At 43.7% G+C, this 23,721-nt stretch overlaps 1 protein-coding gene across 1 annotated transcript in view; it reads right to left on the reverse strand.

Annotated features, from left to right (window-relative positions):
• The window catches only part of TBC1D19 (TBC1 domain family member 19), a 1,311,239-nt gene that overhangs the window by 791,764 nt on the left and 495,754 nt on the right, over nucleotides 1-23,721 (reverse strand). Inside the window, exon 7 of the mRNA XM_085643323.1 lies at nucleotides 15,809-15,855. Coding sequence (XP_085499449.1) covers nucleotides 15,809-15,855 — 47 coding nt within the window. The remainder of the gene's footprint in view (nucleotides 1-15,808; nucleotides 15,856-23,721) is intronic.

Consider the following 23,721-nt stretch of genomic DNA (forward strand, 5'->3'; position numbering starts at 1 on the left):
TACGGCATGTCCCAGTTGGAGATATTTGTATCTTTCTGAGCTCGCCAACTCATACTCTGTTCGTAGAGTTTCAAACTTTAGCTGTGTGTGTCCTCTCCAGATCTGTGTTTATTTTTGAGCACTGTTGTTTCATTTTTAAATCACTAGTGGTGAAAGATTGTCTGAGACAGATAGTATCCTGAAAGAGAACCAGCCATCGTGGTCAAGAGGCAAGCAAGCAATGCCACACCATTCCAAGATGTCCACAAAATACGAACACCATTCCAGTATGTCCATTTAGAGGACTGTTCCTTTACTCACAGGCGATTCCAGTTCAGGGATCAGCCTTTTCCTGTCAGGTGGTTACTCTTCTGTTACCAGCGATTATGTCTGAGGTGGTTGGAGTTCTATGAGCCATGACAGTGGCTGAATCCTTCTCAGTATTATATCTATTGTTTCTACAAGTAACAAGGTAACCTCTCTATTTTTCTGTATGTCTAATTCGGGAAGACATCTGCATAAGGAGGACATGAGCAGTAAAAGAAATAATTTATTTGACTGCTGAGCAATTAATGCCTGGCCTCATCAGTCAGATTGCTAATGTTCAGGAAGGAGCATGTTTAAAGTTCATAGCTGGCAAGCAAGCCGATAAGCCTGGAGAAGTGTTGTGGGGCACAATCACACATCTGCATACATAATTTAATTTGACAAATTATTTAATGAAAGTCTGTATAGTTACTGAAGAAGTTATTCTTGTTGAATCCAATAGTAGAGATGAAATTACGCCAGATCTACAAGGCAGACGAGGAAGGAAATGCTTCAACGCAACAGAGTTAAGCCTATGATGACAGCGCAATTAAAGGGTATGAAGCAAGGAATGACTTGTCAAGTTTTGCTATTTCTGTTGAAGTTGTGCTAGACACAGTATTTGAATTTGAATAACATTTCTGTGAGGAGTAACATTTTGGCACATGTATGGAAAAAAGACAAAACTGCTATGATGCCAGCAATAGCAGTTCTCCATCTAAGACACTAAATATCAGTTAAGTTTATGTTGAAAGAAGATCAAACAACAGTTGTGACCTAGTGTCTATGACATAAAACCTAAAACCAATCTGCCAATTATGACAGCTCTACAATTGTATATTACCCAATACCATGTTTTGCTCATGATCTCATCGATAACACTGCTTTAGCAGTAATTTGGCACCACCACTAGGTGGCACCCTACAGCCTAGTCATCTCTTGTCTTAAGAAGGAGACAATCCTCATTTCGTGGAATAAGCTTCACTGAAGAACATGAAATTATTATACAAACATTATGGCAGATATAAAACTTGCTAATTATCATAAGACAAGTAGTCCCACAGATGCACATCCTTATTTTCAAAATTCTGAATCAAATTATTCCTTATTGATCATGGTTTCATTAAAAAACATTTTTGCATCTTCAATTTGTTAATCATCCCAACGTGATATGCATTCCATTTACTGATCACGACCATCATGCCCTACATTTTTTACATCATGAGCTCAGTTTTCAACATATCCCCTCGTTCTCATAGTTATTTTGTATCCACAAAACAATTCGGACACGGATTATTAGTCCTCCAGTAGTGTTCCAAAAAGCAATGTAATAAAATAGAAATCAAAGAAAATATGTAATCTGAAAAGGAAGAAATAAATGAATGCACTTGTTAATTAGATGGCCCTATTCATCAGTAACCATTCAGTTACCCATTTGGACTCCAGTGATAGGTTGTATAAAACGGCCAAACCAAAGAGTACTTTAAGCACCTATATCCCACAAAATACTGGATATTTCTAAATATTTAATTTAAAAAAAAATACATTTTATTGAGCATTTATAATAATATCAGTACATTTCAACAATGCAAGTGTAAACTGCTGACGTAAACTCTACAGGATTATACACTTTAAGTATCATCCAAGTTGTTCATTAAATCTACAAGCTATAAAATTATAATACTCAACTTCCCTCTCCTCCCACCCCGCGAGGTCTCCACAGCAACGTTGATGAGTGTATACAGGACATATAGGCCTATATAATATCCCCCAGCTAGTATGTGATGTAGAGGTTTATATAGTACTGGTTTGGTACCAGCGTCTATGTGATTTAGACCTAGTAATAGCTACAGCGGTAACCCCAGTATTATCATCATGTCCATGGAATGATATCATGCTCTAACTGTTTCCCTCCTCTGCTTCCTGATTCTCCCGGTCCAGATGTGTTAGTTCATGAAGGAGGGTCACCCCGGTCCTGGCTATGTCAATGTGTCTCAGCACCCTCTCGGCTTCCCTCATCAGAATTCTTCCTTTACATTCTTCCCATTTTAGGAGTTCTGCCTTTCAAGTGGTTACTTTCGGGCCCCTCACTGATTTCTAGTTCCTGGTTATTTCACGTTTCGCTAGTATCAAAGCCAAGTCCTGCAAGGTATCTCCTTGTCGATGGCCCCTCCAACTACACGTGTCACTCCTTCCCAGTATTCCCTTAGGTGTGAACATGCCCATTGCATGTGTAGGACATGCGCTAGTCTTTCTCCGCAGCAAGGGCAAGTGGCTCCCTCTACCTGAAAGTATCTGCTTATGCGTTGGGGGGGGTCAAACAAGCCCTATAGAGGACATAATAGTTTATCAGCCTGAAGCGTGCGTTTCTGGATACTTTAGGTATCTCCATTAGTATATTGTCCCAGTAATTTACCTGTATCCGGGTGCCCAGATACTCCTCCCACTGGAGACAGAGCACCTCCAGAGGGCGCAAGCCACTCGCAAGTAGTGCTCTAAAGAGACAGGAAACCACTTTATAGGTACCCGCGGACAAGGCTAAGAAGTAACAGGTCTGTTGGGATGGGGGTTATGTAGAGCCCATCTTCCAGTGTTTCCGTATTGCTGCTGTGAGTGCTCTATGCAGTAGGAAATACCCCTGTGGTAATCCAAACTCGGTGTAGAACTTCTCGAACTGTAGGAGCTCATTATCTAGGTAGAGGTCACCCATCTTTGTCACCCCACTTTCCATCCAGGTTCCTAGGGCCCTCCAGTTACCCAAATGCTTGAATGCCTGTAGCATGTCTAATGGAATATCTGGCAAGTATGGGATCCTCACTTATTTTTTGTAGTCCCCGACTCCAGCATCTAGTCTGTACTCTAAGCACCCGGGGGTCTTTCCCGGTGGGCCTACTCACTCTGAGGAATATTTGTAATAGTCCTCGTAATGGCGGGCCAGGTACTTCTAAATGGTCCGCTTGTCGCCTGTCCAGAGCTATGTTTCATACCAACCACTGTAGTTGAGCTGCTATATAGTAGAGCTTAAAATCAGGGGCGGCCTTTCCCTCCACCTCTGTAGGCCTCTGTAGGCCGTTGCATTGTTGCAAGGGCAACTCTGCTGGGCCCCGACCCCCAGACAAAAGCCCGCATCTGGGAGTTCAGGTCCTAAAAAAAGGCAGAGGGAATCCGCAGTGGTAGTTTGTTGAAGAAGTATAACAGGCGGGGGAGCGCCACCATTTTGAGTAGCACAATCCTGCCAGCCACAGAGAGTGGCAAGGCCTGCCAGAAGTCTATAGATGTCCTCAGGCCCTGTGTGGCCCTCCTTATATTGCCCTCATAAAGATCCGTCCAAGTATGATAAATGTGAACTCCCAGATATGGCAATCAGCTAGGTTTCCATTGCAGGCTTCCGAGGTTCCTCGGGGGGACGCCCTGTCTCCGTCACTGGGAAGAGTCAGGACTTTTACCAGGTCACCTTAAGCCCTGAAACAGTCCCAAATCCCTCCAACAGAGTTCAAGCCCCCGCTAAGTCCTCATCTCCGTCCACAAAGAGCGCTATATGGTGGCATACTTGTCCTATCTTCAGTCCTCGATATGCTTGTCCAGTTCTGGCTGCCAATGCATGGGGTTCCATGGCTAGGGCACACAGTAGGAGATGGTCATCCCCATACACACTCTATCCGTAGGGTCAGTGTAGAATAGTGTTGTCCATTTTTATAAAGCTTTCACCCAGCCCCATATTCACCAAAACGTCTTATATGGTATGTTCACTCCAAGCTGTCAAACACTGTCAACAGCAAAAATCGATGCCGCCTCCCGATTCTCCCTGTTTGCCTCCAGGAAAGTAAGTAGGCGTCTGATATTGCCCGCAGTGCTATGAGTTGCTATAAACCCAGCTTGGTCCTCATGCACTAGCGTGGTCATAAAGGGCAGCAGCTAGATTGTGAGGATCCGCCTCTTTGTTTGGCTTCAGTATGGGGACTACAACAGCCACTCTTGAAGTGGCTTGGAGAAAACCTGTTTCGTCAGCTGACTCACACACCTTTGCAATGTGAGGGATCAATTTGGCAGAATATGTGGCATAAAACTCCACCGGGAGCCCATCTGTTTCACTACGCACCATATGCTTAATAGTGATAGCTATCTCCGGAGTCGTTATGCCCCCCCCCTCAGTGTATCTGCATCTCCCCCTGTAATTCGGGATATCTGGAGTTCCACCAGATACTCTCGTATTTCCTGTTGTCCAATAGAAGATCCACTAGTGTATAAGGCTGAATAGTACCTCGCAAATGTCTCATTAATCCCTTCCTGTGTGTAAACTCTGCTGCCATCCCCAGTTTCTAACTCTAGTATGGGGGAGCCTCTTTTAGCTGGATTAGCCAGCCATGCCAGCAAGGATCCTGATCTATCTCTTTCGGCATGCGTTTTGTCAATGTAATTCTTATAGTCAAAACTGCGCAGACTCTCTACCATCGTCGTCACCTCTTCCTTGGTCTCTAGGAGTTCCTGCTGAACGTATGGGTGATCCGGTCACTTGAGTTCTATGTTTAGTAGACACCGCTCTGCTTTTTCAACGTCAGTCAGTAGGGTTTGTCTAATCGCTATGGATTCAGCAATGCAGTAACCCCGTACCACAGCCTTAAAGGCATCCATTCTATTTGGGATTTGACACTGTCCCGGCATTATCAGCAAAATATTTTAGTTCTGACTGTTTCTCGGAAGAACTGGTCCTCCAATGCCTCGGGCTTAAGTCTCCATGTCAGTAATGAGGGTCTAGGGAGCGCCTATCTCTGATGTAGTAGTACTGGGTTATGGACCGAGATAGTTCAGGGGTAAATATTCAATTGCGCTGACCACACCGTGCACATCTCGTGAGGAGAGGAAAAGATCTAGTGTAACATGGACCTCGTGGAGACCTGAAAAAAAAGGAATAATCCTGGCTCTGTGGGTTTAGGCACCTCCAGGAGTCTATCAACCCCCTTGCTTGTGCCAATAAGTAAACATTTTGGCTAATCAGGTCATCTGGGAGTCCAGCAAGGGAGGATGTGCACGGTCTAGTATGCTGTCAGCAACGCAATTAAAGTCTCTCCCAATTAATGTTGTTGCCATCAGTAGGGGGAGCTAAGCGATGTGATAGTGTCGCAAAGAATGCATTTTGATCAATGTTTGGAGCATATATATATATATATATCTGCCCTCCGTGTCTATAATTTGGGAGGGGGACCCCAGCTCGTTTCCATATGAGTACCCCCTGGCATATGCCAAGTATGTAGTGAAATACGCCTGACCCCTCCATTGTTTCCTTAGTGCCTGCCCTTCTTTATCAGTGAGGAGTGTCTCCTGTAATAATGCAAAGTGCGCCTCTCTCGTCTGTAAATAGGAGAAAACCTTGTATCGCTTTGCCTTATACCCCTGATTACTAGTCATGTGCATGTAAGTTATGGGGGAAGGGCCTCCCTCACCCCCGAAGTGCAGACGCGCTTGCCCCTCTACAAATGCCCAGTTAAATTTGTGTGTGTTGCTGTGTGACTCGCTATGCTCTATCGCCAAAAACGGAAACCAACTGCCACAACTCCCCCAACCCAGGACAAGCAGCAACATGCTACCTGCCCAAACCACATTTATGTGCAATATAGTTCGTGGAAGAACTCCCACAGAGTTCTGCAGCATAGAGGGGCGTTCCGCACAGTTCCTCAGCGACCAAGCCCTCATCCCGCTCGAACAGTCATTAGTGCAGGACACTGTCCAGAGTGGGTGCTCAGGCCACATCTTTGGCTCTTGTGGATGGGCTGTTTAGCTACATTTGTGGTCCTGATTCTACATTCATCCCTGACCGATCAGTCAATGTCCTATATGATGTTATCTGCTGTAACCCATATGACCTTGGGCGTCTCTAAGCTTGCACTTTCAGACGGATTCGATTCTGGGTCTGATTCAGAGTCCTGAGGGAGGGAACGTTGCTCCGATGCCTCTCCGTCTTTCTGGCTGCCACTTAGTTGTGTTTTCACCTCAATCACTCTCCTGCACCGTAGACTGGCCTCAGCTCTGGACGACGCAGCTCGACTTCTTTACTCTCGATTCCTTCTGCCCTTCTGATGTTGTCTCTGCCATTGCTCCCCTTCTACCTCTGATGTTGGTTCTTTCCGAGCCAAAAGCCAATTCTATGCCTCTTGCGGAGATTAAAAAAACTGCACTTCATTAGGAGTTACTACTCTTAGTTTTGCCGGAAAGATCATTGAGTAGTGGAATCCAAGCTGTCGTAGCTTCTACTTTACCTCATTATAGGATGCTCTGTGCTTCTGGACTTCCCTGGAGAAATCGGGAAAGATGAGCATGGTCGCATAGTCTAGTCTCAGCTCTTGTTTCTTACCTGCATGGACCAGGATATAGCCCCGATCCTTGAAGTGCAAAAGTCACGCTATTATTGGCCATGGTGGAGCGTTCGGTGGAGGGAGTCTAGCTGGGATCCGGTGAGCCCTCTCCAAAGTAAAGAATGCCAAGAGGCCCTCCGGGGCCACAATCGTTCTCAGCCATTGTTCCATGAATTGTACTGCATCAGCATTTTGTAGCTTTTCAGGCATACCCACTACCCGGATGTTATTGCGGCGTGACCAGTTTTAAGCATCTTCTGCCCTGCTCTACAAAATCCGTACTTTAGTCTCCATGACTTTTAGCCTTGTCTGTATCGTGGTCACGATCCACTGGTGCTCCGCTAGCGTTCGTTCATTGGTGGTAACTTTCTATGCCAGTTTTTATGGTCATTTTAAAGCAAGGTGAGATTAGTAGTGATGGCGTTGATTTTGGATTCCATAGCCTAGCTAGGAGGCAGTGATGATTGCAGTATATCCTGCAGTGTGGGGTCATTGGTAGGTCTTGTCGCATTAGGGCGGTCGCCTCCACAGCTATATGCGTGCACACCTCCGATATATATGTCTGGTCAGTGCCTGGTGGCCCTCTGCTCTCTCATCTAGGTGCCGGGGTCTCACCCAGATATGTGCACTGGTGACCACAGGTTTGTCGCAGGCAGTTGACTTATCTATAAGGCTGGAGCGCTGGTTATTTGGTGGGAATTTTCATGCGTGTTGAAATAAAAATGTTTTAGCTGTGCTGTTTATGTATCGTGTGCCTTAAGTTAGCATTCACAGCACCATTTTATGCTTGTCCGCCATTTTGAGTCATGATTGAAACTAATTTCTCTCCCTGCCTCTGCTGAAAGCAGCTGCAATAGTTTTTGTTTCTCCTAGGTTGAGCTTTGCTGTACTAATGAATACACTGTTCTTATTATAGCATACCTTTCCTATTTGATAGGCATGCTCCCACCCTTAGAGCGCCGGGCACAGGCTGAGCAGCCTTGGCACTAAGACAGCGTGTGCCCAGTCTCCGGATTGAAACTCATCCTTCTGTACCTTCTTTGTTCAACTGCTTCCAACTGGAAATTTCCAGTCAGGGCATGTCTTTATTGGTTCTGAATTGTACATAATGTATCACTATGCTTGCTGAAGTCAGTCCCTCTGCAGCAATCCCAGGAGGCTGGTCAAACTTGACTCTGCTCGAGTGTACCTGAATAAATATACTTGGTTTGTATTCTACTACTATCTGATCGACTCTTCATTTGTATGGAAGGCTGAGAGGTCGTCGCAAGTAACCCGGGTGGCCCTAATTGGGTCACTTCCTTCACACGTGATTCTGTCCGTTCCCCTAGCTGACTGGATCAACTGGTCCTCCGTAGCAGCCCCTCATGTGATGTCAGTTTTCCGTCCTTTCCTGGGAGGGCACAACAGTTCTCGGGTCTGCGGGCCCCCACGGTAGCAGGCAGCAATAGAGAGTGTATTTGCCCTGGCGATCCACTGTTTCAGACGAGCAATTCGTGTCAGGAGGGAAGTAGGCAGCACACCTTAGATCCCCCACTCCAGCTGGTTGTAACGCAAGGAAGTAGAACCCAAAGGCAGTTACATAGGATCCCTTAATGTAATCCCAGATAAAGTTGGGCTTCTAACAGCAGGGGCTCCTTCTTCCTTATCTCGCACCAATTGCTGCCCGCGGGCCAGTAACAATTGTCTTTTTCACCCTCAGGGTATAGGTACTATGCTGCTGGTTCCTTTTCCAGCAAGGCCGCTGATCAGTTCAGGTTCCTCTGCAGTCGCACTAATATTATCGTGGGGCAGTAGGCTTCGCTCGTCGCCTCACTATTCGATCTCCACACTCCTACCTTCAGGTGGGCTCAGTCCGGAGTTTCACACCGTTGCTTCTCCCTCAAGTTTTCAGGAGGACGGCCGCTGTTCCAAGCTCCCGTCCCCTACCTCTGTCATCGGTTTGTGCCCAGAGCTCCTTTCAGGGCTCTCGGCTGATTGCCAAGCCCAGGCTCCTCTCCGATGGGTTTGTAGCTTTCGGATTCAGCACTGCAGGTAGCTGCTGCTCACCACAGTTAGTCGCTTTCCAGTGCTAGGTCTGTCGAGGTCGCGGGACCCCGCTCTGCACACTCAGGGGTTCTTCGCTCCAGCTCTCACCATCTGTTCTCTGCTGCAGCCATCACCGCCCCTCGCTGGGCAGACCTTTTTCCAGGGTAGGTCCACTACCTGTTCAGGCCTCTCCGGTGCTCCAAGTGCTTTGGGCCCCAATTGCAGCTTACAATCGCCCAGAAAAGTATTTGGGCTCTTGCGAAATGGCAAGAGATCAGGATGGCCTCGAGGAGCTCTGAATAGAGCAGCCTACTCCATCAGCCTGACAATTCTAAATAATAGTTAACAGTGATATGATGAAAAATACAACTGAATGAAAGTAACTCACACATTAATTTTAGTCAAAAAGACAGAGGTATGTTACAATCACCAACTGAGAACCCCAACATCACCTTACAGATGGTAGAAAAAGGGGCACCCTTGTTATTATGAATACAGAGTACTACACAAGAAAATTGAATGAGCAGGTGAATGGCACTGATGTATACATCACCTTATAAGGTGATCTCACTTAGGAGTTAAACAAAAAACTCTGGATATGATATTAAACAGAGCTGAAGAATTAGAATGAATCAGTGTTTACACTAAAAGATTCATTCAAACTTCACATCCAGATAGCGTAAACGATTTATGCTGCCAAATATTCACAAGACATTGATTGGCCTGCCATTCCATCCTATAGTATCAGGTTGTGTTTCCATACATGATTTTCTGTGTAAATATAGTGCATCTGTGGGATTACTTGTCTTTCAACTATTACCATGGACACTTATGAGTGTGTGCACCCCAGAACAGAGAGTGCGCCCACACAGCAATGTGAGAGTTGATTCAAGTGACTAATCTGCATAATTACAAGGAAGTAGGTTGTACATGTTAAGACTTAACATTACATACATTTGAGGTATATAACTTCCCCATGCATTCATTCACATCACAGATGATCTGACAAATTAAACTACAGAACATACAGACAGGAACATAAGTGATGGCATCCCACAGAAGGCAACATTTCCCACATTGGGAAAGATTGCTAAACTGATGAGTGCACTGTTAGACACATTTCTGGGAGCCACAAAAACATCTGCACTTAACCAACATTTGTGGAAAACCAGTGTTTTCTTCTAATGTATGTGAATTTACAGACAAATACACACCTATAGAGTCATACAGAATTGTGAATTATATAAATATTAATTCAGATATATTGTGTGATATAAATATTACGTCAAAAATATAATCACTGCTAAAATATCATGCTACAGATTATCTAAAGTAGGAATCCTGATTTTTTGGTATATATTATCATTTTTAAGAATACTGTTGTTTTTAATACCATTTACTTTGATATAGATTTAATAAACATTGTTTTTTATTTCAGTTGTTTGTATTCTTAGTATAGTTGTTATTATTTTTAAAATAAAGTTTGTATTTTAAATGTGTTCTTTTTAAAAAAAAATTATATTAGGACTTCATAATTTATAGGTATTATAGTTAATATAATTGTAATGATAATTATTTCTTATTGCAAATTAAATATTTTGTTGATTAATAATGATGCAGTTTGTTTCATTGTTTATTTGTTATTTTATTTATTTGATTTGCAAATGTTAAAGTATACTTCAATGTTTATACTTTTGTTAGCTCTGTATATTCTTGTTGCAGGTTGTTGGTTTTGTAATGGAATAGGCTGGGGCATTATTGAAATCATATTTTTTAATTAATTGTTCAATTACATTTATTGATTAATTGTGATTAATTATGTATTTTTCAATTATGTATTTATGTCAATCATTTGTTTTATTTCAATTATTTATTAATTTCTACATGCTTATGTTTTATTATTATTATGTCTTTAATTGTATTTGCTTAAAGTAATATATTAATTTAGATATTGTTTTATTTGTCATGCTTTTGGTGTTTGTGATTTTTCAGGTTGTAGGATTTTTGCCTAATTTAAAGTTTTTAATGTTTTGTTCTTTTAGTGCATATAGCATGTCTTTTTATATCAAATATATTTTATAAATTTTATGTTAGGTAAATGTTTTCTAAAAAGATAATATAAATTGGAATGATATATATATGATAAATATAATCCCACCAAAGTCCAACACTTTCCCTACTGTTGTTTCGACTGGAGTGGGAATAATAAACCAAACCTAGACTACGTCAAACGTCTTCCCTTCTGTTGCTTCATTTGGAGTGGGAATAGTAAATCTAACCCCTTCAAAGTTCAACACATTCCCTAATGTTGGTTAGACGTGATTTGATTGTGTTTTTTATAGTTTTGTTCAATTTCGTTTGTTTTTATTTCTAATAATCAGTTTTTTGAAAAGTTTATATTATTGTTGTAAACAATAATTATTATTCATATTAGTACTTTAATATCTTTTAATTGCTTTTAAATTTACTTTGTTACTGTTAATGTTATTTTTATAATTTGTTTTAAATTGTTAAAATATACATTTTGTAAATAACATAAATGTATGTTATTTTAATATTTAGATTAAAGTATTAATTTCAACTTGTTTTGATATGGTAATTTGTATATTTAACCTAGATTAGATATTTTTGTTAGCTATATATATGTTTGTAATCAATCAATAGTCTTTACTCTATTTCATTGAGAAAACCATAAACGACCACAGAAGAAATACAAATAAAAACATGCTCAGATAAAATACAAATTAGTACAATAGCTACAACAGCCTGAGATAATCGAACGACACATCTATTGTTAAATAAACTCTTTTTCAGATGAAACATATGTTTGCTAAGTTAACTTTACTGTTAATAGTCAATTAAAAGAAATGTGGAGTTCTTGTGGATGTGTCTTTGAATATATATATATATATATATATATATATATATATATATATATATATATATATATATATATATATATATATATATATATATATATATATATATATATATATATATATATATATATATTCACTGAAAAAACCATAGGTTTCACACACGTTATAGTTAGGAATTAGCATTTAAAAAACCTTGCAAATTCACTGAAAAAACCATAGGTTTCACACATGTTATAGTTAGCGGAAATTTTACTGATAAAAAACCAATGAAATTCCCCCGTTATAGTTAGTGCAGGCAACTATAACTCACGCGACCGCAATCCTCTGCTGATGCTAATACTGTATTTAGACACTTATTTGCCCATGTCTTCTTCCATACATTTTTAGCTATACATATATTACAAATATTTTTTTTTCATAAAGACACATATGTCATCAGCAGAAGATTGCGGTCGCGTGAGTTATAGTTGCCTGCACTAACTATAACGGGGGAATTTCATTGGTTTTTTATCAGTAAAATTTCCGCTAACTATAACATGTGTGAAACCTATGGTTTTTTCAGTGAATTTGCAAGGTTTTTTAAATGCTAATTCCTAACTATAACGTGTGTGAAACCTATGGTTTTTTCAGTGAATTTGTACGGTTTTTTAAATGCTAAGTTACTTAAGCCATTCGTGGCGTGCGCGCCCACTTAACGCAGTTCGTTCCGTGCGCGCACGGTGCGCTTCGCGCACCGTGCGCGCACAGTGAGCACGCGGTGCGCTTCGCGCACCGCGCGCCCACTTTACGCAGTTAGTGCCGTGCACGCACGGTGGGCACGCGGTGCGATGACAAAGCAAGAAAGCACGTCAACAAATCTGTTTCTGCTTTCCTCCGTGACTATGGTATGGGTGCCATTTACCACAACAACTTGCGTTATGACATGCAAGACATTTATAGAGGAGATGGTGTGCACTTCAATGATGAAGGGAACAGAGTCTTCCTCTTGAACCTTAGACTCTGCATCGGTACTTACTTGTAGGTACCACTAAAAAATCATTTCATAAACACAACGGCTCTTTTTAGAGCCCCCTAATATCTAAACACTTAAATCTGATTTTCATTTTTTTTTTTTTTTTTTCCTACCGTACGCTTACCGTAAGCTTACCATACGCGTACCCCGTGATTTTTTTAAAAATCAATAAATGTTTTCTTTGTACTTTTCTGTCCTTCTTTGACCCTCTTACAAATGTTAGGGGGTCTGTAACTCTCCTCATTGCCCCCTTTCCTTGTTTTCACTCTTTTTTTTCAGAGTGAAATACACAAAATGGCGGCCGCCGCTTCCTGGTTTCGGCCGATTCGAATGTTTACTAAGATCTAAGAGCCAATCAGAATCGCGCTCGCGCACGCCACCGTACGCTTACCGTAAGCGTACGGTAAGCGTACCGTAAGCGGGCTCAGATATATATATTGATTTAAAGGCTATTTTCTCAGAATCTACTGAACAGATTTACACCAAACCTACAAAAGGCACTTCCTTGACCTAGGGACTACCTCTCTGCCAAATTTTGAGTAATTCTGTTCAGCCGTTCGGGCTGTAGCTCGTTCTAAAGGTCCTATGGAAAAATGCATGGGAAAAACGCGTTTTGGGACCCCCCTTTTATCTCAGCCCCCGCTTGACGGATCCCCCCGAGACTTTCAGGGTAGGAGCGGAGCGTAGCGCCCCACCTATTTTGAGAAATTCGCGAGGATTCGTCGACCGGCGCCAAAGTTATTCAAAATAGAATGTTGAGGTTTTCCTATGGAAACGTGGTCCTAACTATAACTACCTACTGGCGACCGCCAGTAGGTAATATATATATATATATATATATATATATATATACACATATACATACGCACACGCACACACACAAACATACATATAATATTACATGTAAATAACTGTCTATTTTCCATTTTTTTTCTTTTTACTAATTTACTATTTTAAATAAATTCCGTTAAAGTCTACATTTATTTAAAACATTAAAAACAAAGGTCTTATCTTTTTTTGGGATGATATTCTGTCCTTATATTTCTGACACAATATTTTTGTCATTTACATTATAAATATAGAAACACAATATTATGCCAAACAATATTTTTGACGCAATGTTCATGTCAGTCGATATTGTTGTTCACAATATTTAGTGATACAACTGTACACAATCCTGATACCTATGTGTTTCTTCAGATACTACTGATGCCAAAACTCTACTGCCTATGAACCATCAAATGCTATCTAAAAGCTATGCTGTTTCCGTTCTAGGTTTGGTTTCCCAGCACAAAATTCTTTAAAGAGTGGGTTAATTTCCTCGTACTCATGCTATTGGCTGTTTGGTGTATCATTCTGCCTTCTAAAAACAGCTTCTATTGAAATGCATGAGGGACCATATTATACATATAAAGACTGGGTGCAAATTACAGACAGCCGTTTTGCAACCAGTATCAGATTTTGCAATGTACTATTAGGTCGGTTTACAAAATCTGACCATCCAGTGGTCAAAAAGGTGCACTATGATGGGAAGATGTGAAGAATGAAGTGTGGGGGTAGATATGTTACTTCACCGTGGGGTAAGCAGGGAAACAATTCCTTTTTGTTTAATTACCCTCACACACCCTAGTGATGTCATGCTTCATCATCGGGTCACCCTGACGCCTATAAGTCAGGGTGGGCTCGACCACAGTGTTGGGAGCTCTTTAGAGAAGTTAAAGCCCAGGGGGGGCTGAAAGTTAAAACACCTCAGACAGATCCCCAGTTTACCTTTATTTTTGGGTCTGCCTGGGTTATTAAACAATCTTAAAAACGGGTCTAGAGGGAGTGTTATGGTCCTAAGACCCTAGTGCCAACATGTTTCAGTCCGTAAGTGGCCGTAAAGGTCCTGGACTTTCTTCAGGGCAACGGTCGGCCTCCCTGGGGGGCAGAGAGAGGGAAATCCCTATCCTGTCCGTAAGTCAAGGGCAGAGTAGCTGCTCCTTGTGTACTCCAAAGTTTGGATGGAGTACTACGCATGATAGATTAATTATCTGTCACACACACAAGGAGCAGCTACTCTGCCCTTGACTTACGGACAGGATAGGGATTTCCCTCTCTCTGCCCCCCAGGGAGGCCGACCATTGCCCTGAGAAAGTCCAGGACCTTTACGGCCACTTACGGACTGAAACATGTTGGCACTAGGGTCTTAGGACCATAACACTCCCACTAGACCCGTTTTTAAAGATTTTTTAATAACCCAGGCAGACCTAAAAATAAAGGGAAACTGGGGATCTGTCTGAAGTGTTTTAACTTTCAGACCCGCCTGGTCTTTAACTTCTCTAAAGAGCTCCCAACACTTTGGTCGAGCCCACCCCGACTTATAGGCGTCAGGATGACCCGATGATGAAGCATGACACTACTAGGGTGTGTGAGGGTAATTAAACAAAAAGGAATTGTTTCCTTGCTCACCTCACGGTGAAGTAACATATCTACCCCCACACTTCATTCTTCACATCTTCCCATCATAGTGCACCTTTTTGACCACTGGATGGTCAGTTAGAGTAATTTAGTCGTGGTTTATTGAATTAACTTGGGAGGTATTACTCTGATCCAGAATCCTCTCAACCCTCCAGGCATTGAATTAACCCTTTCATTAGCCTCATTGTGTATACACAGTTTATAAAATCACCATTCATAGTGGTCACAGAACTTCATGCCTAATAAATATTATTAAAGCAGATTGCAATTTGTGATCCCCTGTGATTGGCTACAATGGGTGGTGGTCTACTTTCCAGTGTTCTCCTATTTCTAAACTGAAAACCTTTATTTTATTTTTTTAAACATCGTGTTCCTTAAAGAAACTGGTGCTGCTTTAAAAAGATTGTTGTTTGGAAAAACATCAGAAGTAGCAGGCAATTGTCCCCTGGAACATCGCTTTCCTCCACTGAGGTTGCCGCCATGATTCCCAAAGACTCCTTCCCCTTTGTCAATCAGTTGTCAATTCCTTTGGGGTGTCAGTCACTGTACAATGGATTTTGACCAGAATTATAGTTTGAGACCATTGACATATTGTATACCAAATCACAATTTGGAAAGAAAGCCCTTTTACGCCCATCACAAATTGTGATTTGGCATGGGACACAAAACCCATTTTATGAGTTGGAAAATGTTTTGGAATCATAAAATCGTTTAGATGTGGAAGTATGAGGTTATTTATGGAACACTGTGCATGAGATATATATTCACCAGCTGAAGCATTCAATATTACATACCTCAAGGAAATCTTTAGGTGCATATACTGGTCGAAAAAGACTTAGATCTGCAAAAGAAATTGAAAAGAATATTTGACATTCTCATTCCTATTTTGACTATTACACTTCTTTTTTTTAATATGTCAAAGTCTTTCACATATGCCTTAGCGTCTTAAAAGCCAAGAGAAAACTCCACAGCTTCCTAAAAGCTGCATAAGATTGTTTCATATTTATGCATTCAAGAGCAATGATGCAAATATTTTAGCTCTTACCTGTAGACAGCTTATAGCTAGAAGTTCCTGTAGACATATTTTGGACAACAACAATACTTACAGTGGGGTTTTGGCTTACTATTAGTTGTTTTTCTTCTCAGTCTCATTTGCATGCTTCCAGTTGAATAGCTTTTCACCCTCTTATGTTTGATCCTCCCCTGATGCACAGCTTCTTTACTATAGTTTTGAATGGATGACCTCCCTGCTTACATTTAGTGAACAATTTGTTTATTTATATTGAGCACTCCATGCAGGTGTATGTGTTTTTTACGTCTAAAACCCCCACAGCTCCTCTGTTGCTCCCCCACAAACACACTGCCACCCACACGGCCATTGCTAACTCATCCCTCACAGTCCCCCCTCTTAAAAAAATAAATAATATTGTTGGGAGGACTTGCAGCCCCAATTTGCAATTTATTTCTTTAATGAGCTTCTGTGCATATTTTCATAATTTACTACCCAAGATTGGTGCTTACCATCTTTGAACAGTAAATTAAATATAAGAAAACAAAATGAGAAATGTCAGATGCATTAAAATGCCCATATACGCATGGATGTTTAGGCAAGTGCATCTACATGTCATCACGCTGCATGGGTTGATTTTGCTGATGTGGCTCCACATCCGCAGTCAAGTATTTTTTTTCTTTTTGTCAATGCAATACATCTGCAAAAACCATTGCTAAAGTCAAAAGGTTGAAAGGCAATATCTATTATCTTGTTTATGACACATACACATACACATGCTATATCCTTTAGACCACACTATGGTCAATTAAAAATCACCCATATTATGAGGTTTTAGGACGATCATTTATGATGCCGGCGGAAGCCAGCCTTTCATTGGCGGCTGAACCGCCATTGAAAGGCTGGCGGTGAATGTCTTCCGGGGCCCGTTGGGGGGAGGTGTGGGTGCACTGGGGGGGTTCATTGGGTTCCCCCTACATTTCACTGCACCAAGTACCTGCCACGTAGTGCAGTGAAATGCACAACATGCTCTTTTTAACATCGCAGAGGTGCTGCTGTCAGCAGCCACCGCCGCAATATTAAGGGTGCAGAATCCGACCGCAGCGGTGGCGGTCCCATCATAATTGGATGGGCTGGACCGCCACACGCATGGCGGTCGGACCCAATCACCGCTACAATGGCGGGCGGATCAAATCCACCTGCCATCCTAATGAGCCGCTAAGTGTGTGGGGGCTTGAGCCCTCCCACACTGCCCCAGGGACCACAACCTCCACAGGGCACACTCTAATCAAATATGGGGGTCCGTTGCAGACCCCTGGACCCTGGGACCACCACCTTCCCGGGGCTTTAAAACTGCTGGGAGGAGGACCAGCTTCAGCAATGTCTGGGGGGCCCCCACATCCAGGACATTGCAGTTTGCTATGGCAGGGTGGCAGCACTGCTCCCGCCTCGCTATAGCAAACTTCTGCTTTGCTTCATGGAAGCAAGAGCAGAAAAACTGTCCTCACTTCCATGAAGCCAAGCGGATTTGCTTTTGGGAAAAGGGAGCTCCATGTTTGCAGCTTCCTTTACCCAAAAGCAATGACGGATCCCACAGGAGGCGGGGAGCCAGCAGGGACCGCGGGGGCATTAGGGCTCCCCCCGCAGTCCCCAACATGAGGCAAGGCCCCAGGGGAAGTTGTCCCTCTCTTTGAATAAAAAAAAAAAAAGGAATTGTCATCTCCCTGGGCGAGCGAGCCCCCTCCAATTATTATTATTATTTTTTTTAAAAAGGGGAGGCCCTGGGGGATCGGGTCCCTGGGGCCAAAACTGGTCCCTCCTTCCTTAAAAGAATATATATTTTTTAAATTTGAAAGCCGCGCCAAGGGGGATGGGGTCTCCAGGCCTGAAAGCAGCCTGGGGAGGGGGCTGCATGGCCCCCCTCTCCTGTAAAGATAAAAATATAAAGAAAGTCCTAGCCCCAGGGGATGGGGTCCCCGTGGGCACACCTCCCTTTTCAGTTAAAAACAATTGCTTATGCCCCGGGGGATGGGGTCCTTGGGGTTCAAAAAGGTTAAGGAAAGGGGACCAAACAGCCCCCCTACCTAAAAAAAAATTTTGGTGAAGAAACCGGCAACTCGCCGGAGTCCCCGCCTCCTCACTGCACCACTCTGCAAATGCTCCTCCTAGCGCGTTCTGGGTTGGGGGAATAAGTACCCTTGAAACCTAAAGGTCCTTAGGAGCCAACTAGCCCACCAGGTACCTCCACCACTCTTCAAACACGCCTCTTGGTGCACTGCTGGTGGGGCGATGAGGTCCTCTTGTGTTTTGAGGACCTCAGGACATAAGTATACTTCATCCCCCATGCAGCAGTGCACCAGGAGGCGCCTTTGCAGAGTGATGTAAAAAGGGGGCATGACCTCAGACCACTCCCAGCAATCCAGTTGTGTGGGGCTTACTAGAGATAACAGCAGGGCTAGTTGGCCTCCAGGGCATGGGGACTTCATCCCCCAACCAAGAGCGCTCCAGGAGGGGTGGAGAAAAGGGGCATGGCCTGTGTCCACTTCTCAGCAATGTTATGTTATGTTATGTTAACAGGTATTTATTAAGAGCACAGCTACTCTCGGGAGTGTCCCGGCGCTCATGACCAAAGACCCGCAACACAGAACCCAAAGTGCTCCAGTTTAAGGCTGCTGTTGGAATAACCAAGTTTTTAATTTCCGTCTGAAAGAGAGGAGATCCTGGGATTTCCTCAACGCAAGAGGCAGGTCATTCCAGAGGCAAGAAGCCAACACTTGGAAGGATCTGCAAGCCCTCCGAGAGAGCTGGATACGTGGGGTGATGATCAATGACTGGGCCGATGACCTCAGAGTTCGACACGGAATATAGTGTTGCAGTCTATCCCCAAGGTAAGGGGCACCAATTTTATGAAAGGCCTTAAAAACCAGCACCAATGATTTAAAGGTGATCCGTTTCCTAATAGGTAGCCAGTGCAAGTAGGCTAGAAGAGGTGTGGAATGGGTTCTCGGCCCGGCCAGGAAAATAGCTCAGGCTGCCACATTTTGGATCACCTGGAGGCGACCAAGTAGAGATTCGGGAAGGCCTAGATAGAGAGCATTTGCATAATCTAATCTCGACACCACCAGGGTTTGGACTATTGTCTTCCGGTGGGAGACCGGGAGAAGAGGCAGAAAGTTCCTCATCATACTCAGCATCCCAAAACAGGTCCCGGCCACTGATTGAATTTGGGCCTTCATTGAGAGCGAGTCATCGAATTTGACGCCCAAATTCTTTACAGTCTGGATGGCTGCAGTGGGAGGGGACATGTCTTGCGGCCACCAATGATGCCAGAGATCACAGGACCGCGAGCCGAAGAACATTATCTCTGACTTCTCAGGGTTGCACTTCAGTTGGTTTATCCTGAGCCAATGGAAAACCTCAGATAAGTATGTGTTTATTTCCTTACTGTTAAATTCTGAGCTCTACCCACAGGTGAACAGCAATTGAGTGTCATCAGCATATGACACTATCTTAGCCCCATAGTTCTATACGAGACGCGCTAAAGGCACCATATAAACATTGAACAAAGTGGGGCTAAGAATTGAGCCCTGAGGGACCCCCACATTCATAGGGGAAATGGGTGCCAAAAAAGGCAGGCACCAGATGGATTGCTGGTGGTTATTCAGAAAGGAATCAAACCATCTCAACACCGTGCCTCCGATCCCGCCCTCTTGGTGCCTTCGTAAAAGTCCGCTATGGGGCATGGTATCGAAGGCCATAGAGAGATCCAGCAGCACCAGAGCAGCCCTGCCCCCCTTGTCCAGAGTAATTTTAATAGTATCCACAACTTCCAGGAGGGCAGTCTCCGTGCTAAAGTTGGCTCTGAAACCCGATTGGCTTGGGTGGAGGAGGAGGTTGGCCTCAACATAGTTCTCCAGGACTTTAGAGAAATAAGGTAATAAAGATATCGGCCTATAATTACTGGCCACCAAGGGATCAGCCGTAGGTTTTTTTTTAAAGGGGAAGGATTTTGGCATTTTCCAGATCTCAGGCATTTCTCCCGCCTGGAGGGTGGTGTTCAAAACTGCATTGACTGCTGGATTAATTACCTCCGCAATGGCTGCCAAACTTTTGGCCAGACATGGAGTGATCAAGTGGAAGGGCCTGTAGCTGCTCTCCTTGGGCAGAATGTATGATGGAAGGCTGCCACAGTCCCAGTTAATTCTAAATTTGAGCAAAAAATGGTCCGACCAGGCTAAGGGAAGCGGGGTGTTCAATTCAATCTGTTCAGAGGAGAAGACCTGGTCTAATGTGTGGCCTTTTTCATCGGTCGGGAGATGGACATATGGGGACATGTTAAGAAAGTCTAAGGCTTCAAACAGCCCTCTAGACTCGGGTTCCGTCAAGGTATTCATATGGATATTAAAATCCCCCAGTAACAGACAGTGACTATATTACGCTGAAATCGGAGCGATAATGCGGCTGATTGATTCTAAGAACATCCTGACGGGCCCAGGAGGGCAATAGACAACTAACCCTGCAATTGAATGTTGGGCAGAGACAGTAATGAGGAAGCCCAGGCTTTCAGCCCCTTCTATCCTCCCAATAGTTAGTGAAGAACAATTGAGAGGGCTCCGGACAATGAGCGCAACTCCCCCTCCCCTCCCCGAAGGGCGGTCTTTCCTGATGATCTGATAGCCTTGCGGGACCGCCATGGCAATCATTGGATTGGAGGCTTCTGTTAGCCAGGCTTCTGTTACGAACACTAGGTCTGGGGAGGAGTCAGTTAACAGATCAAATAATTCAAGTTTGTGCTTTGTTATTGAGCAGGCATTGAGAAGGAGTGCATTCAGCTGCCTACCTCCCCCCCCCGCAATAGGTCTAAAGGAATCTTGGTACTGTGGTTCAAACAGGGCTCTGAGCATGTCTGCGAGGCCATCCAGTTGCAATGACTACACACTGTGCTCTTCATAACCATCCAAGTTGGGAGGTGAGGGGTACAACTAACATTCCTACCTATATTCACAAGTGCTTCCCTATCGTATTGCAGATATCCCCTCGTCTCCATGCTCAGACCGGCAGCATTTCCGGCTCTGGCCGCCTCTGGGACTCTAACGGGCGCAGACGGGCGTACGCCTGCTGCGCGCTAGCGCAGCTTCACGCTTTATGTGTTCCAGAATTGCCAGCAACTAGACCGCGCCGCCTCGTAAAAATGGTGGCATCGGTACTGAGAGCTGCAAGGATCAGAGTTCGATTCCCCCACCACAACCCACAGATCAGGAGCACCAAGTACTAAGTGTCACAGTTAAAATAAAATCAATCCGATTCGATTTTTAAAACAATTAAGTCAATTCCAATTCATATAAAACAATTAAAAAGATTTGGGCGAATTGTGCGAGTTAGCAAAGCAGCGTTTCGACAGAGCAGCAAAGGGCTACAAAGTAGCGAGGTCTAAGCACGCAGGTGCAGCCTCGCGCTCTATGTGTTCCAGAATTGCCAGCAACTAGACCGCGCCGCCTCGTAAAAATGGCGGCGTCGGTACTGAGGGCTGCAAGGATCAGAGTTTGATTCCCCCACCACACCCCACAGATCAAGAGCACCAAGTACTAAGTGTCACAGTTAAAATAAAATCAATCCGATTCGATGTTTAAAAAAATCAATTCAATTCCAATTCATATAAAACAATTTAAAAGATTCGGGCGAATTGTGCAAGTTAGCAAAGCAGCGTTTCGACAGAGCAGCAAAGGGCTACAAAGTAGCGAGGTCCCACTGTCTGGGGCTTACTGGAGGTATCAGGTAGACTAGTTGGCTCCTAAGGACCCCCAGCAGCAAAGGGGATTTAAATCCGCATCCAAGAGCGCGCCAGGGAGCGCGTTTGCAGAGTGGTGGGCAAAGGGGGTGTGACCTGCTATGAGAACTTACCAATCCTGTCGCGTGGGACTTACTGGAGGTAATAGGAGTAACTCCAGTAAGTTCCACACAGTGGGACTTCCAAGAGGTCTTTGGAGGCCATGCCCCCCTTTCTCCACCACTCTGCAAATGCGTCTTCTTGTAAACTACTGCTTGGGGGCAGAAGTCCACTTTACTCCTGTGGGACTTTGGGGGCCAAGAAGCCCTGCTGGTACCGCCTGTAAGTCCTATGCAGCGGAATTCCTGAGCGCTAGTCGGAGGCCCAGCCCCCTTTCTCCACCTCTCTGCAAGCGCGACTACTAGTTATAGAAGCATTTGCAATGTAATAGGTCTCACATTTGCGAAAATTAGGGCTATTGACATTGTAAATGTAAAAGTTTTCACTAATGTTTTTTGGAGTGGAGTGGATGTACGTTGTGTGTAGTGGAATTATCTGGTATGTTGTGGAGTAAAATTATGTGGATAGCAAGTATGTGGTATTTAGTGTATAGGAATTATGTTGAGTGGGATTATGTGTTATGGAGAGTAATTATGTGGTATGGTAGTCTATGTTGTGGAGTGGTAACCTCAGGTTTAGTCTTCCTCATTTCCCTAGAAGCTAAAGTAGCAACTCAATGAGACAACAAAAAGAATATGAGCAGGACCAATGGAACTATGCGACTGTTCAGCTGCACTGATTTCCGCATAATTATAAATGTTCCGCATTTGTTACATAATCCATCATGTGCTGCATAATCTGCAGATTTGTTTCTAGCTCAAACGGCTCAAATGTTACCTAAAATGCAGCGACAAGTGTTACAGCGTGGTGGAAGGCCCTTTGCAAACCTAGAATAGTCACCTGTTACTTATTGGTAAATATGGTTGTTAAATTGGTACTAATGGTGCGCAAACCACTCTTGCTTCTTTCTGCACCTTTCTTGCATCTTTCTGCACATCTCTACCTCTTTTTGTACCTCCCTTCTTTCTGAGCCTCTCTTGCTTTATTGTGTACCTCCTGCACCTCAGTTGCTTTTCTGCACTTCTCTTACCTTTCTGCACCCTCCTCCCTTTTTCTGCTCCTCTCCTACCTCTTTCTGCATCTCTCTTGCCTCTTTCTGAACCTCACTTTCTTCTTTCTGCACTTCCCTTGCTTCTTTCTGCACCTCTCTTGCTTCTTTCGGCACCGCTTTTGCCTCTTCTGCACCTCTGTGGCTTCTTTCTGCACTTCTCTTGCTAATTTCTGCACCTCTCTTACTTCTTTCTCGACCCCTCTTTCCTGTTTCTGCACCTCTCTTGCCTCTTTCTGCACCCCTCTTCCTTTTTTCTGCACCTCTCTTGCCTCTTTCTGCAGTTCCCTTGCCACTTTCAGCACCTTTGTTGGTTCTTTTTGCACGTCTCTTGCTTTTTTCTGCATCTCTCTTGCTTCTTTCTGCCCCCCTCGTTCCTCTTTCAGCACTCCTCTTTCCTCTTTCTGCACCTCTCTTGCAAGTTTCTGCAACTCTCTTTCCTCTTTCTGCAGTTCTCTTGCCTCCTTCTGCACCTCACTTGCTTCTTTCTGCACTTCGCTTGCTTTTTTCTGCACCTCTCTTGCTTCTTTCTGCAACTCTCTTGTCTCTTTCATCAATTCTATTGCTTTATCTATACCTCTGTTGCTTCTTTCAGCACTTATCTTGCCTATTTCTGCACTTCTCTTGCCTGTTTCTGCACCCCTATTCACCCTTTCTGCACCCCTCTTATCTCTATCTGCACCTCCGTTGGTTCTTTCTGCACCCATCTTGCCTCTGTCTGCACCCCTGTTCCTTCTTTCTGCCCCTCTTTTGCCTGTTTCTT

The sequence above is a fragment of the Triturus cristatus genome, chromosome 2_2 (assembly GCF_964204655.1).
Source record: "Triturus cristatus chromosome 2_2, aTriCri1.1, whole genome shotgun sequence".
Lineage (NCBI taxonomy): Eukaryota > Metazoa > Chordata > Amphibia > Caudata > Salamandridae > Triturus > Triturus cristatus.